The sequence below is a fragment of the Rhopalosiphum padi genome, chromosome 2 (genome assembly GCF_020882245.1).
Source record: "Rhopalosiphum padi isolate XX-2018 chromosome 2, ASM2088224v1, whole genome shotgun sequence".
Taxonomy (NCBI): Eukaryota; Metazoa; Arthropoda; class Insecta; order Hemiptera; family Aphididae; genus Rhopalosiphum; species Rhopalosiphum padi.
In genome coordinates, this window is record NC_083598.1 from 74,532,889 (window position 1) to 74,550,811 (window position 17,923).

Below are 17,923 nucleotides of genomic sequence, written 5' to 3' on the forward strand. Positions count from 1 at the left end.
TTATATTCGTGTATACAACCTGCAAGCCACAACAAAAATAAAAAAAAAAAATAAAAAAGGATGTGATGCATACAACACTATCAGTACATAAATATGAAATAGTATAGATACGAAGCTAGTTTTAGCAGTGGTTGCCCATTGGGGAAGACAATATTGTCACTGCGAATTGTTTATTCGGCCGTTGTCGCGAGCATAACGCTGCAGCACTGGAATAATACCCACGCATCTTATAACGTCAAAAGTTTGAGAAATTAGTACTTTTAGAACTTTTTTCAGATTTATTAAGTCAAGAAAGAAACTGATTTCTCTCTCTCTCTCTCGTTATCTCGTAATCTTCTGCACTGTTTTTTTCTATATCGGTCTATATTGTATATATATATTATATATATTACGGAATTATCGTGATCACACGACATCTGCAGCCGTCCTAATAAAAACGATATCGAATAATTGAAACCGCACCCTGCAGCAGTACGTTATATACGGCTATAAGCTTAATAAGTTAACTTAATGACGCCAACTCTGTAATATATTATTTATATATATGCACTGGTGTAATATATAATAATAAGTAAGTACATTGGTATTATAGTAGTATAAAGTAGTGGTTTCCGGTTACACGCATGCGTATACCTATAATAATGATACTGTATACAGGTACTCGTCACTCGCACACGGGTCGTGCGCACGCAGCTCGCAATCTCCGTGCGATTTTCAGCCACAGACACATCATGTTACGTTTTATTCTTCGTGTCACTGCTTTATTGGGTATCTACTATAAATTATTAAACCATATTTTAAATTATAAATACGTGCATACAATTAACAGGCATAATAATATAATCGTATGTTCAATTTTCCTCTAATAATTATTTTATTATTATACAAAATATATTCGTTGTCCACGATATATATTATATATATATTATTATGAATTAGGATATGTATTCGGCCTTCTAAACCTATAATACGCATAGTATATATTATATGTCAAGTTTATCTTATAGTATTGTTCATATTTTAATAATTATTGTTATTATTTTTAATGTCAGTATTATCTTGCAATAATGACTACCGGAAATGCATTAATAGTTAAACAACAGGTGACTTCAGTAAACAGCAGCTGAAAATATCTAGTTAACTATTATTTTCATAATTATTTAGTGAAAACAAAAAATGCATGGGAATACAAATTTGAATTACGCAAAAATATGAAAATGATTTTTATATTGGTCGTACACTCGTGGAAGACTAATATCTGTTTCTAACGAAAAGTTTCACGTATTGTATATAATAATATAGTGTCTATATATCATACCAATATACCTTATAAGGTAGTTTTGAATCCAAAGTTACGTTTATCTACTCGAAATAAAAAGTTTTCCCCCTTTATATTATTTTTTTTTTAATATTTCTCATATTATATTAACTAAAAATATTATTTGAAATTTTGTTTTCAAAACATTAATTTATTATATTGTTAATATATTTATCATCTATATTATATGTATAACCATTACTGATAGGAGTAATTATTAGCATATTTTTAAATTTGTTTTAAAACCTATATCATTTTTTTACCGAATTTTCACTTTATTTGTATCGTGTTTTTTCTTCAGTATACTTTATTTCAAAAAACTAAAAAGACAATCTGATACTCACAATAAAATCAGCAAATGTCTGTGATTTTATTTATAGACATTCAAAGTTTGGACAATCGATATAAATTCAAACGGGTCATCCGCTACACGAATACGTATAGATAAAATAAATCCTATATTGTCAAACTGAAGTGCTTATACCGTATATTAAGTTTATAATATATGATTAGTTTTTCAAAATCAGGGTTTCTGCTTTCTTACTCTAAAAAAATCAATTTTTACTGATTCACTGCTTGGTAAAAAAGCCGGAAGGCCAAACTATAATAATTTATATTTTATATAGACAAACTTGTGTTAAAAAAAGTTTTATTTGAAAGGACAAAAGAATAACTGTAGGTAGTTATATTACATCAATATGAAAATATAACAGTATATGTCACTGTCGAGATAATTGTCTTTATAAATATAGTTATTATAATAAGCGTATTTTGTACTTATTTTTCTATTATTATGGCCATCGCCTTTCACAAAAATTATTAACCATTGCCTAAAACTGGTATGATTATTTTTGGCCGGTATGTCACTAAAAATAGGAAGTCTTATTTAGTTCATACATTTATTAAAGTAAATAATAAATCTAAATAATATCAAAGAAATATTTCTCGTAAAATTCATTTTGACTTAAAAATTGGTTTAATTTTTCTAGTATATTTTATGACATTCAACTTTATTATTTAAAAAAATCAAAAATAAAAATGTAATTTGATTATTTTCTATACGATTTGTTATTGTAATAATATTAAAAAATCCAGATACTCCTTTATAACTAGAACGAGGAAGTTTTCGACATTGGATTATAATTAATATTATAATATTATATACCTTATTATTGTATAATAATAAGATATTATAGCCACTATATAAAGTGTATCAAATATATACCTATAATACAAGTCTATAATATACGAATATAATTGCAGCCACCTCCTTTGATAAAAACTTGTCCAACCGCACCACAACCACACCATCACTATACTGGCACCAACTTACCCCTCGGCCGAGTAGTTTGTCCGCCGGCATAATAATATTATAATGATATGTATAATGTGTGTACATGATATGTGTGTCGTGAGTCGCGACCGTCGACTTCGTCCTAGGCGGGGTCGGCGGAGTCCGCCCCTTGGGCACTCGCGTGGTACGTCAAAGCCGTTCGTAGTCGTACGATCGCGTTGCTCCGCCTCGCGTACCAACCGTTCGTGCGTTCGTGCACGCGACTGATTTTTTTTTCTTTAGAACCACACAACGGCTTGCCGTACGTTAAGTATTCTTAAAACATTATTATAAGTAGGTACCTACCGTTATATCCGTACGCACGGCGATTCTTTCAAGTCATAATCGGCAGTGGCGGCGCCAGATATTTTTTATTGGTGTGTGAGAGGAGGGGGGTGGGCGATACCGAACCAAATTTTTTTTGTGATGGGTCATTTATGTATGGGCGTAAGGTTACTTGATAACTCATTAATTTGTTTATACCATATTTTCAGGAAAGTATTGCTAAAAATGTTTCGGGTATATAATAGTATGCAGGTACTACCAAGTAATTTAGGTAATCCAAAAAATATAGGTATTATCACAAATTTACTGCAATAAAACTTCAAATTTCTTCAGTTTTCTTTGATTTGTAACAATACATACATTTTTATTTTTTTAATGCATGAGATTTTAGAAAATATGCAAAAAAATAATATTTAATTTGAATATAACACTCAAACTTAAAATAATATAACTTAAGTCTATAAAAGATCTTTAAATTAATTAATACTATTTTATATGTTAATAATTTAAATATTATATATAAATAATTTATTTGCTTACATATTTTTAATATTAAATCATAGTGGGGAGGGGGGGAAATGTAGGCGCAAAATCACTTGTTTTCTTTTTTTTTGGGGGGGGGGGAGGAGGCACTGGCCAACTCTTTATTTCGTGTAGTGCAGAAAAATGTACGATATTATCTATAACCCTGTTGGTAGTAGATATATATATATATATATAAATATATAATGTATAATATATTATATCCATGTGTATAAAATATAATGCTAATGGATATATACTCGTACATTATGTAGACATATATATATATATATCGTTAAATTCCACGTATATATTTTATATTATATAAAAATTTAACTGTTCTGTATATCAGCTATTTATAGGCAAACGTCTGCAGCAAGTGCGATAGATGTTTGTAGACTTCTAGTATATTATATTACGAGTAGGTAAATCACGCGAATAAAAAAAACACCTCTTCGCGTCTTAACTATATTATATCGCCACTGGTCAAAATAGTTTGTGTTTAAATACTTTATAATATACAATGTGCTCCGATGACGATCGCGCGTGGTAATGGACAAATATTATGTAGGATTTATTATATATGTGCTCTCGGCGGAGGATAGGGTTGTACCTACCCTACCCTATATAATCTCTCTTTCTCGCCCTTTCTCTCTCTATATATATATTTGTATATACATATATACATTTTTATACATCATATTTATAGTTAGATATAAATAGTAACGCGTATATATTATGGATATTATATGTAAGGAGGTCGCGTGCATAAAAACTAAATATAGTTTACGGTCTTGCACGCGAAGAGGGACCAAACGGCGAGTTATTTAAATACGACGGGTGCTCATAAAAACCGCAACCGATTCTCCCAATCTCGCGCAAACGTCGTGTATATATAATACACACGTGTATAGTATATTTATATATAGGTATACGCACGTATCACACTGTAACAGTATATATACTCAATGTAGTCTATATTATTAGGTATACACCGCATACACCATACATATTATATAAATATATTTATGTACCAGACGATATAGCCTATATACATACCACCCATATAATATGTATACATTATATAGGCACGTCGCACATATATTATTGTTGTTACGATTATTATACTCACATATATTTTATTCGACACTATTTTCGCTAAGTGGTGGTTAAGAGGGGATGTAATCCGATGTGCATAGTCTTCCATTTATGTATATATATATTATAGATACGCCAATATACCGTATATGATATGCGAAGAGTAAACTCTTTATATATGGTTTACTCTAACATTCGTGTGGTTAATACATATATGTATATAATATATGATACTATGACGTACACGCTGTTTTATAGTAATAACGACTCCCGTGGCTAGAATTGATATATTAAATAGCGTACATGTCCCCGTATGAATATAGTTCTTCTCTAACTCCGATGGACTTGTAGAGTTGTAGTACCGTCAAAACAGAGGCAGCACTAATATATATACATACACGTATGTGCAAGTTAATTTATGTACTACACATTTATATAATATTTAAGAATTTCATAATATATTTATTGCATGACGATATTTATTTATTATTATTACTTCAATCTGTAGGGTTTGCTTCAGATTGCATATTATAGGCACCACGGTAAATCAAACATTTATATATACAGGTAGATATATGATATAGCTCATGCATATATTTTGCAACTGGGGAGAATGTTCCGGTGAGAACAGATTTTAAGTGACTTGGATTTCCTGTATGTAGAGTGTAGACCCCAGAAATGCATGTACACAATTTATAATTTTTTTTTAATATGAGTGTAGTATTATATCTATAAATATATAAGATTTTAAGAATGAAAAGAACTTTTTCGACGAAAAACATAGATTTTCAACGTTTTTTTTATCGTTTTCTGTCTTTATAGGTGATTCATCGAGTATGCTCATTGCTCACTAATCACTTCCATTTTTTCATTTAATTAATGGAATTTTTAATATTTTTAATTCTTGTATATTAAAATTCTTGAGATTACAATATACTATACTTAAGAAGTGATCGTAAAGATAAAAACTTTTATAAATTTTAAACTTACAACCCCTTTTTTTACTGTACATTTTTAAGTAAATTCATAAATTAATGTTTTTGAAAATGTTGACGGAATACCACCAATTCAAAATTCAAACGAGTGGTTTCTTAGTTATTAAATGTTTATACTAAGAATAATAGTTCTTAAAAATTGTTTCTAAGTAATTTCTAAGTTTCTATAGAAAAAGAAGGTTCTCATTTGAAAATAACCGTTTAAATCACCATAGAGCACACTTAATTAGAACGAGAATTTTGTCTTAAAGTATTTTTTAAAATTCTAAAAATAAGAATTTAGATAAATTCATTATTGAAATAGTGGGGGTGAGTATGCTTGGTGTATTACCTTTATATAATAGCATATTTTCGTATAAATTATAATCAGTGATTAGATGATATATTTTATTTTTGAAATTAATACGTAGTAAATATATTATAGTTAACTATAATTATTATTATTATTGCTTTCTATACATTATGTGTGTATACCGTATACACTAAATATTGTATAGTTCATACTTCATATTACTAGATAGGTAGGTTTAGTAATAAAATAATGGCTGCGTATTATATTCAAACTGGTTCCCAGTAGGCAGTACATTTAGCCATAGTGTATAAAGTTATTTCCGAGTTTGCATTTCCGACAGTCATATTATACATTAGGTATACTAAATCGTGACTCGTGAGAATTTATATAAGTATCTATTTTATATTCGTTATATTATCAAACTTGTTTGTTTCACATTTATTATATTGGTTATTACGTAAAGACATTTTTCATCGGGACTATTAACAATCATTATTATTTTTTGGCTAAACGTTTTTCTCGTAAAAATTTTATCGGTAATCAATAATATAAAAAAAAATTGATTGTCCAAAACATTATGAACATATTAATGTATATATATATATAATGTATTAATGACTAATAAGTTATAATCGTTTAAATTCGATTGGTATAATAATCGGTTTCTAATGCCATTGAAACTATATAATATATAAAGATAAGCACTATAAAAAAACCTGTTATACGACAACAAATAACAAAAATGTATAGATGTTTTATATATAAATATAAGTACCTACACTTATTATAATAATATAACACATAAAATATTACTGAATTTGTTTTATACTATATTATATAGCATTATCTTTCACTTATATACGTAATACTAATTAATTAAGAAAATAACCTTGGATAGCTGAACATTACATTTTATATATGAGCACATTTTTATGTTGTTGAAAAAAAATTTTATTTTATTATAGAGAATTATATATCTTAAATTAGTATATACAACATCAAAAGAGACATTGTTCAATTTAGGATCATTAATCGGTTTCTTTTTACTTTTATTATTATTATTATTATTATGGTCCATTAACTATTAAGATATTTTAAAAAAAATCAAATACAATATAAAGACGTGTATAATGGGTACATTTGAAAATAATTTTAAAAATAGTTATTTTTAAATGATCAATCAAGCATATGGAAACGGGTATAATTGATTGAACAAAAATAAATTTAATTTTTAACAGAAATAAATACATTATTTAATCGAGTGTTCTATAGCAAATTGAAATAATATTATGCAGCATAAAAATACCGTGTTTTGGTACCTATATGCTTAATAATAATGATGATGTACTCGTAAAACACGTTTGAAGTAAAACTTTTTCTCTTTTATATAATTACCAATATATTATGCGCTTACAATATTATACACCGATATATATACCTACCATATTTTTTGTTTTTCGGGACGTTTTATAAGCCGGATATACCCGGAAATCTCCACGGGATTGCAAAACCATCGTTTTAGTTTCTCCCCCATCGTGGTGTATACAAGCACGGTAAAGTTAAGTAATTTATCAAGTTTTGAACACAACTTAAATATAATGAATGAAAAAAATCGAAATTCTCGAAGAAAGAAATAAGCATTTTACGAGATTAAATGTCACACGAGCTTATAAAGTTCTACGATGACGGCGGATGTACGACGAGGATGCAGAAGGGCGTACGCGGGCAATACTAGGAAAACTAACTGCGATAATAATAATATATGCGCGTACCTCCCCTCGCAGTATCAATATATTATAGAATTATATGTGTATATTTACTGTCACATTTTAATATATTGTCTAAACGCGATTTAGACGATGGCTGTTGTTGTAATATGTGTTCGTTGGGCCGCTCAAAATATGGGCTGGTTTTGAGAGTTTGGTCGTATTTTTTTTTTATTATAGTGATAAAGTAGAACAATTATTATTGGTTGAAAATATAATTGATTCGAATTATTTAAACCGTACAGTAGCTATATATCTGTGATCAAACGTTAAAAATTCTATAACTCTGTAGATCAATATCTTGCCAATCTAGCGCTGTATTGCTGTATTATATGAATTATTATGAGTACATATAAGGTCTGTGGTTCTACAAAAATACTAATTGATATGCAGACAGATGCAAATATTATAGGTTATATATATATTATGGGTACCTAATACTATATAATTCTATTTACCGTATTATTCTCACGGCATAAAAATATTTTCTAACAAAAAATATTAATCAGTAATGCTGTCCGAACCCAATTTAATTCGTTTACGGTGGTATCGTATATCATCAGTGATCCCATTTGTGTGACAGGCACTGCAATAAGATTATATATTTTAAACATTATATTTGGGAAAGTGAAGTGATTGGTTTATGTACGTGAAACTATTCACACGGCATGAAAACATAATAGTACCTAAGTAATATTATATTATGTGAAATAATTACGGAGTTGACCTGCAATTTCATTTATAACTCATTCGTCCGTATAATCTAATTATTCAAACAATAGTTTGTATTCCATTATGCAGGTCTATTGTTGTAATGATTGCATTGCCACGTAGAGCTTTATTAGATAATATTAAATTATCCTGTAATTATTATTAATTTATTATGTTGTTAACATGTTATAGCTGGAATACTGTCTGTATATCGATTTGGATAATACATGATACACCTACACTGTTGTATAACTCTCTTTTATACTGTTTTATAAATTTTAATTATCTATGTTTCTGACAGTTAGATGTTTATATATTGTTTTATTTTTTATGAGACACCTTCTCTATGTGTTTTCCTATTATTTCAAAATTTTTGAATAATAAAGTATTAAAATGTTATTAATTGATCTCCGTTTAACATGTTCATAAATGTATGCATTTTAAAGTACAAAATACAATCATTATATACTATATTGTGGTATTGGAATGTTATTAATTCTTTTATAAATATGTAAATATGTTATTATTATATAAACGATTGAAATTTGATAAATGATTTTACTTTAAATTTAGGCTTTTAGACACTTTATCTCGTTTAATTCTCTATCTTCACAACATTTTGAAATAATGTCATTGCTTTAATAAATATTTAACACACATTATTTTGTTTATTTTTGGACATATATAGCCTCTAGTGTAATAATATAAAATAAACTAAAATAGAAACATGTTCAAATAATACGTATATAAAATGCTTATTTTATGTACTTTTGTATGTCATATAGGTTGTGCTGGCGGACTTTTGGGCACCCGACGCATAGGACATCCGTACCAGAATCGGACGCCACCCAAAAGGAAAAAGCCGCGTACGTCGTTTACTCGCAGTCAGATATCACAGCTCGAAGAGAAGTTCAACAAGCACAGATATCTGTCATCCGTCGATCGTGCGGCTCTAGCGAAAGCGCTTAAGATGACCGATGCACAGGTCAAAACTTGGTTCCAGAACAGACGCACCAAATGGAGGTAAAAAATCACATTTTATATTTTCTATGTTAATTATTGAGTAACATGCTATTATAATATCGTGATCGGTCTTAACAAACGTGTCTACTATATTTGGCTGATATTCACGTTTTACTGTGGTCACACCTATATTCACGCAGATTATTTTTGTGAATTGAAAAAAAACATATTATTTTGTATAGTTAGAACACTTAAATATTTATAATGTATTAAAATCTAAATGTCCTTATATTTTTAATATCATATAATATATTTAGAAGCAGAATATACTTTTCTATAAATATAATGTATCAATATAATATAATGGACAAATTATAAAATATAAATATATAATATAAGATGAATGATGTAGTGTATCACAACTTCAGTCTTTACGGACATAATATAATATATTAATATGCACTCTATAATACAGCTGATACTCGATATTAATATACTAACGCTTTTGGAAAACTTTTCTTCTATCAATTATAAAAATTAATATCATCCTCAATAACTATTAAGAAATTGATTTGATGGAAAATAGTAAATAATATGATTTTTTTTTCAAAACAATATGTATAATAACATTAATAACTATAATATGTTTGTAGCTTATAGTTATTATATCTATAGAGTATAAACGCATATAGTGATCAAATTAATTCAAACTACCTATCCCAAAATTTCAAAAATTATTTATACATTTTTAATAATTATTTTTTGTCATCGAAATGGAATGCTCTGTATAATATTATGTACATTGTGCATACCGTTTTTCGTACGGTTAAATGAGTATTATTAGTACAAAGCGACTCTCGTGAATTTTATTTTCCTTGTGTTAGGTAGTTTATAATGATGAAAATGAAACATAGAACGTTACCCTGTATACAAAAAATCAATATGAAATAATATATTACTATACGATATATGTATATATAGCTTACTTTGGTCAAATAATATACCTACATAAAATTAATTACTATACACTGTAACAATTTGACCAAAACAATATAACATATGTTTCAAATCGCGTGTCGTTTTTAGTATTTTTACAACAGTATACGCATGTGTAAAAAAAGAAAAAAAAATCATCAATAATAAATCGAATAATAATTCTCCGCGCCGGTTTATAATGCTAACGTATACAGCCATACAGTGCATTGACTTTGTATTACGTATAATTTTTAAATATTGGTGGGTATACATATCATAGAGTTATTCAAAACGATTCATTGAATTTCAAATGCTTATATCTTTTTAGTTTTTAGGTTTGGAGTAATTTATGATATATTAAAATATAAAAGAACAATATTTTAAACTTATGTAATGGTACCAAAAAAATGTTCTACGTGGCTCCCTTTGGTCACATGGATAATATCTAATCGAAAATTTATTCCATACATATTATAATCTGTTGTAATTGACTACGCTAATATTTTTTAGGTTGATAATAGTAGTCAATAAACAGTATTTAAAATATTGTATTTTCGAAATGTTATCCTCAAAATATTTAGTCACATAGCGTAAGATGAAGTGATCCAGGAAGCCAGTTGCAAAGCATTGGACGTTACATTTTGAATAACCCAGTATTATATTTTATGTTCGCCGGGAAAATATTTCGATGCCGTGAGATCAAAAGTAATTAAACGCCGACTATACCTATATAATACGTATAGGTATACGATATATAAAACAATAATTTGTCGTTCATTAATAACTCCATTATACACTTATAATAATAATATATAGGTCCATTACGGCTCGTAAAACGTACATATGTTATAAAATCGAGACGGCGGCGTCGAAAAGCGTACTTTTTATATTGTAATATATGTATTTATATAGATATGGACAACTTAAAAGTACACGTACGCTCTAGCGCGTATTACTCGCACTGATAAATACAAGACCAGTTTATCGTTTCCACGTCCACGCGCGTAAAATAATAATAATAATAATGACATTATGATGTGAATTCTCCCCCGTGCACTGTTTGCACTGTCAACGACCCTTTTTCGATATTATAATAAATAAATGCGTTCAATCGACAGTCCTCCTAACTATAATAGCATTATGTTACATAACACGCGTACAGTGCACGACATCATCGTATAAAAATAATAAACTATTATCGCGCCCGTCGTGTATACAATATTTTATAATATAACAACTATCGTTGCCGTGACGGTTGTGTGCACTCGGACAATGCACGATGACGGCGAAAACAAAAAAAATCGTTATTTTTTTACGCAATAAATTAGCTTTTAATTTTTTTTTTTAATGCGAGTTGAATGAGACACGATACGACAAAAAAATTTACATATGATATAATATCTATATCCTCGTTATAAAATATAGTTTTTCAATAACTAATTTAATATTATGTGCCGTTCGATTAATTTCAACGACGACAAAGAAATTAACTGTATAATAGTACCTATTACGTTCGGGTATAATATAGGAGTATAGTAATATTATGTATATATTATTATTGTGACAAATCGGTCGGCCTCGCGCCAAACAAAACGTTATAATATAATTCAGTCGGCGACAAACGCGATAAAAACGACGACGGGAGAGGTAAAACGAGAATGAAAAAAAAACAACCAAGTCCATTAGAAGCTTTTAAAATTCCTGTCACCTTTTCGGGCCACTATTAAGTGGTTTTAATATACCATTTCTACTTCTTCTTTCTTTCTTCTCTGTTTGTTTGGTGTTTTTTTTTTTTTTTAATTACACGTGTTATCCGAGCCGACGCGGTTAATGCATATTCCGTGTAATCGGTGGCGCCCCCAGTGGATAACACGGGCGAACCAGTTGCCCTGCGCTTGTGTTTATATACCTATAATATTATGCTGTATATGTACAATGTACATATTACTTATATTTTTTAGTTATATACTACCTACTAAAATAAATATATAATATACTTAGTACTTACGTACAGACGTACTCATGAACACGCGGTGTTTCAATATAACCGTAGGTATATAGGTATATAATATATACATTGGATTATATACCTATATATAAACTATATATTGTAGGACGCTGCTCGAGTAAATACTTATAATATATATGTATAATAATAGTATGGTGAATGTACATTTACCGCAGTTTTTACTACCGCCGCCGCCGCCGTACAAGAGTAAACAGACAAATGGACGTGTTTGTTTGTTTTGCCTCCCTCGAGTAAGCGCGCGCGCGCTCGCCCACCATTTCCACGATATTATACGGCAGTCGTCGTCGTTTTTTGTACTTGCAGTGTCGTAATAAAAAACTACCGCTCTGACGACGACGACGACTACAACAGTGGCGTATCGGCGCGAGGAAATCGACGAGGCCGTGTCTAACTTTTTCTTGTTTTCATTGATTGTGCGCGGATGGTGTTAAGTCTTCCACTGCTGCAGTATACGGAGAAACGGAGTTTTAAGGTTGTCGGACTAATGTAACGAAACGTGAGGTGATGTCCATTTGTCATTCGAAGAAATCGTTGATATTATAGGTACTGATGATGATCGACGATGATATTATACCATTGAAACATATTAAACTATTTAGATTTTGTTTACCTGCAAGTATTACAACTAGGCGATAGAGTAAAATTGATAGACCGTTTTACTTAATATGATTATTGTTTTCGGATAAAAATGATGAAATTATATTTAGATTACTACAAAAATATCAATTAATAACGGTTTTGTAAAAATTGTTTTCATTTTATTCTGTCTCATATAGTGGGTGAGTTGGTATGTGTGTATGGTCTTAGGGGGGTGTTTAAAGAGTTTTATCCAACGCAGAATTTAGAAAACTCTACAAACACGCCACTAATCTAAATATAATATTAATGTTATGTCATGAAAATCGTTTCGTCAGCTGCTATAGACTCCGTTGTTTGCAGATGTATCGGTTGTCGCCTATACTCGTAGATTGTAATCTTTTGCATCGTCAGCCATAAACGGATTATTTTTGGATTTCAAATCGTTGATTATTTTTTTGTCTTACGATTGATTTCGCGGGGAAAATAAATCTTATTAAATATTTGTCGCGCTCGTCTCTTTCGCCCATTCGAGCCATTCGGAACTGCACATTACAACCGCATATATTATATCATCGTCGTTATCCATTACACGACGCGACCGGTGTGCAACGGCTACAATATTATATTGTCCAGTGCCCGAGTACAAACAAACGTTATTCGTCGGAAAGGTAAACAATTATTATTAATAATTAATGATACGATGACCACCGTAATACCGTATACACAACACGCGCGTATACCTATATCATCCTACCTGTTGTACCCGTGTACACGGTGTATACTGCGATACGCGCGCAGTGGTGTCGGTCCGGGAGGAGTCGAACCTGTTTTTTTTTTCTCGGTATAAAGACGGAACTAAAAAAGGGCCGACAGTGGCGAGACGTGTGTGCGATAAGCGCGGACGGCGGCGCCACACGACGGGACGACGAAATCCAACGTAGCGCCACCGGACCTCTTCCTGCCGCGCCATCGCCGTATAGTAGTGCACTGGTGCGACGACGACGTTATTTTTTCTCGCTCACACCGTCCCATCTCGTCGCGTGGCACAGAGTGAGACCGCCGACGGATTAAAGACGCGTTGAAATTTAGGCATTCACCGCATACGCGCGTATACAGTATAATATTGTACTATGTCTAATGTAAATGTATAATAAAACGACGCGACACGACGCGTATACGCTATATATATGAGTATAATATATGTCCATATAATTTCCCGAAAACCCGACCACTGAGATTTTAACCAAATATAACACAATAATATTATAGTGTTATAAATAAAAGTGATGGATCAGTGGTCGTTTGTAATTCTAATAAATTGAGTGTGTTCAGCAATATAGATAATGATATGACGTAGGTTATTGACCTATTATAATCAGAAAACAATAATTATTGAAACATTTGAAACATTTGTAACGTATAACGTTGATTTAATTTTGGAGACGAGACTTCATTGCGCACAGACACCGTCATAATTTTTTTTTTATTTCGTAATAGTTTAAATTTAAACTTTTTTATTCATTTTAAAACAGAAATCACGACTATACGAGTACAATATTATAAGTAAGAGTAATTCGCTCAATAGTCCACTCAACCACGAAGCATATGTCGTTACAATATAGTAACCTTTGCAGAATTCTATATTGATTATTCCAATGATCACAGAATTATTCGCCAATCTTCCAAAAGACAACGTTTGATATTTGACGTGAATACATCACAAAAATATACCAATTGTATACATATACATATTACGTTTAATCATTTAAGATCTTATTGATAAACTCTATATTACGTATACGTACAATTTATACTATTATAATTGTTTACGACATATTATGTATTATATTATGTGTGCCGTTTGAAGTCCTATCTCATTATATGTAATCATACAACTAAGTGGGTACATTTCTTGTATCGTTTGGCGATTAATTTGCATTAACATATTATAATATTGATATGTACAATATAATAGACCAGTGGTTCTCAATTGGTGGTTTGCGGACCCCCAGGGGTCCTCTTATTGATGTTAGAGGATCCGTGGTTGTGTAGATATATTATCTTTAATCGTGTGTAATACTGAAGTGATATTTTTATTTTATTTTAGTAGAATTATTAAATTTGTAGTTGTTTGAAATTCCAGGTATTTTGAAAAGTTTTGAACTATCTCTATAAAAACTCGACTATTGCGAAAAAGGTTGACAATAAATTTATTATAAATGTATATAATTTTCATAATTAAACAAAATTGAAAAATAAGTATTTAAAATATTTAGAAATAAGCTAGGGGTCCCCGGCCTAATTTAAGTTTTAGGTATTGGTCCGTGAAATCATACTAAATGGGAACCACTGCAATAAACTTAACTGCGAGGTTAGAAATAATACTAATAACTAAAAATATAATAATATTTTATAAATTAAGGTATAATAGATTTCTATACAATCGTTACGATAATGACTTAATCTGACTGTAAAACGAAAGAATTCATATTAATAATTTGTTTACGCGTTTACTTATTTAATTAAATCGCTTGCACGTGTAAGAGGGATGATAGTTATTGCTGTTGCAACTACTAATAAGAATAATAATGCCTTCGGGGTTGTATTATAAAGTGTTTCTGAAAAGTACTTACCGTAATTATTACAGCCACGCGCGCTACCGCGGTATTTTAACACGTTAGACATGCTTTCATATATATATATATATATATATTATTATAATAATGATGCAGCTTTCACCGTGAAACTGCAAATTCTCTTAGACCTGAGTTAATAATAATATGTATAATCGCCGTCATCTGCAGGGCTAATAATAATATACAAAACTTGTATATATATAAAATGTATAGCATGTTAAATAATATATTAAACAATAATGCACGTATCGTTTGAAACTTTAACAGTATTTACTGAGGTAAAAGTTTATACGACAGAAAACGATCATGTGATAAAAGCGTATTTACATATAATTCACCTTTATAAACACGTGCTTACGTGATTACGACTTACAGGCAATGTATGAATTTTCGTAGGTATACAATATACAGGTATACATACATATTATGTAAATTGTACAATCCCCCATTTAAGCGATATATATATATATATATATATTATAGATGGGATTATGCCATTATGGTGTTTAATACTTTATTCATTGGGAAAATTATAAACGACTTAATCTCAATACTTTAAGTTGATGCATCATGTTAGAGATACAATGTATTATCATTCACAGAGAAATACATTTTTTTATTCGTATATTTTATAAATTTAAGATTTTCTATACATTTTAATTTCATCCTATTATTTTTAAATAAATCCCATGTCACTCGTTTTCAATCAACTTCTTGTGTACTATATTTAATTGCTATCATTTTTTTATCTATCACCATATGTATATTGTATTAGGCGCACAATAACAACCCATTATAGGTATCAATTCTTATAAATTCACAATATTGTTATTATTACAATATTATTGGTGTCTTAATTTTTATTTTATTTTTTATCATACAAACCTAATATAATTATGTTTGTTGTCCGTCAACCAGGATTTGATCATTGAGCACTTATTATCTTAAAATGTATTAACGTTTTTAAAAATATTTTTTTGCAACGAATTAATGTCACAATATTGGTACATACATATTCGGGTGCAGTATAATTATTATTGTGCAGTGGTGTTTGTATGAATGAACCCGGATTTCCGCGCGAGGTATACTTAATAACATGAAATGATCAACGTTCATTGCTACAGCGATGATAATAATATAATATATTATATTGTATACACTCAATCGTGTCATTTTGAAATGTGAGATTTGTGTATGAACGGACGTTTCCGTTCGTATACGTGTATATAATATACAAACATGCCGCCAACGCCTACGCTACGCCGGTCGTATAATATCAAAAGATATATTTTTTTTTATCTTTCCTCCGTTAAACACGGCGGTGTCTGTTGTTTAATAAAAAGAATGAGTAAATCGAATATTTACGGGATGTGCGAAAAACGTACCTACACGCAAACGTATATGGAAATGAAATCGTTCGTATTAACGTAAGAATACACCGCACGTAATATAGACGCGTATCGACTATCGAAGAGACGAGAGAGAGAGATACGAGCATGGATAGTTGTTCTTATATTTTATTACAAGTGTAGGATTTTAATTTATGTGTTTACTTATAAACTTCGTACGTTGTTCGGCTTCGATTGTATTTATAATATTATAATGGTTATAATTATAACAATATAATTTTGAATTTATTATATTTACAATTTTTCGTATTATCATTATTATATTATGCGAATTGTGCATGTTTGTCGGTATCTGATTTAATAGCTCAATATAATCACCGAATAGTCTGAAAAACAAATTCTAACCATACTTACCATATTATATACATGTATAGCGTATAGCCGTATAGGTATTAGTTACACGTTATTATTAAAAAAATAAATATAAAAAAAAAATAGCGTTGGATTACTCATACATGACTATATTACATTATAGCATACCTTAAATAATTAGCATATTTAAAATATAACATGAGTGACTGTTACACGACCAACATTTTTATTTAAATTGTTATTCGATCCGGTTAAATATATATAACGATATGTTATTGATTATTATGTATAATCATTATTGTCTTGCGGGCTTATCCCATCAGCCGTTAACGAAAATGAACTTTTAAAATTTATTAAAGCCTGATACATATTTTTGTCCATAGCTCTCCACACACCACTCCGACTTTCAATTCCATGACTTGGATAAGACTCCGTGCTTTCTAAAATATTATTATTTAATTATAAATAGCGATACTTTCTTTTAATTGTATACTTAATAAAAAAAATGTAAATAGTTACTATTTAATAGTAAGAACTATTCAAAGTTCAGAACAATTTTATAGTGGATTAAATATTATGATCTACATCAGGGACACTTACCTACACATAATTCGTGTTGTGAAAAGCTTAACAAATCGTTGACTATAAGTACTGAGCTTTATGCGTCATATATAAGACCGCGATACGATATCACTCATTC

The 17,923-nt window shown here is 29.7% G+C and overlaps 1 protein-coding gene across 1 annotated transcript in view; it reads left to right on the forward strand.

Moving 5' to 3' along the window:
• Positions 1-17,923, forward strand: part of LOC132921276 (T-cell leukemia homeobox protein 2-like) — a 44,931-nt gene that overhangs the window by 23,056 nt on the left and 3,952 nt on the right. Inside the window, exon 2 of the mRNA XM_060984206.1 lies at positions 9,106-9,343. Within this exon, the coding sequence (XP_060840189.1) occupies positions 9,106-9,343 (238 nt within the window). The remainder of the gene's footprint in view (positions 1-9,105; positions 9,344-17,923) is intronic.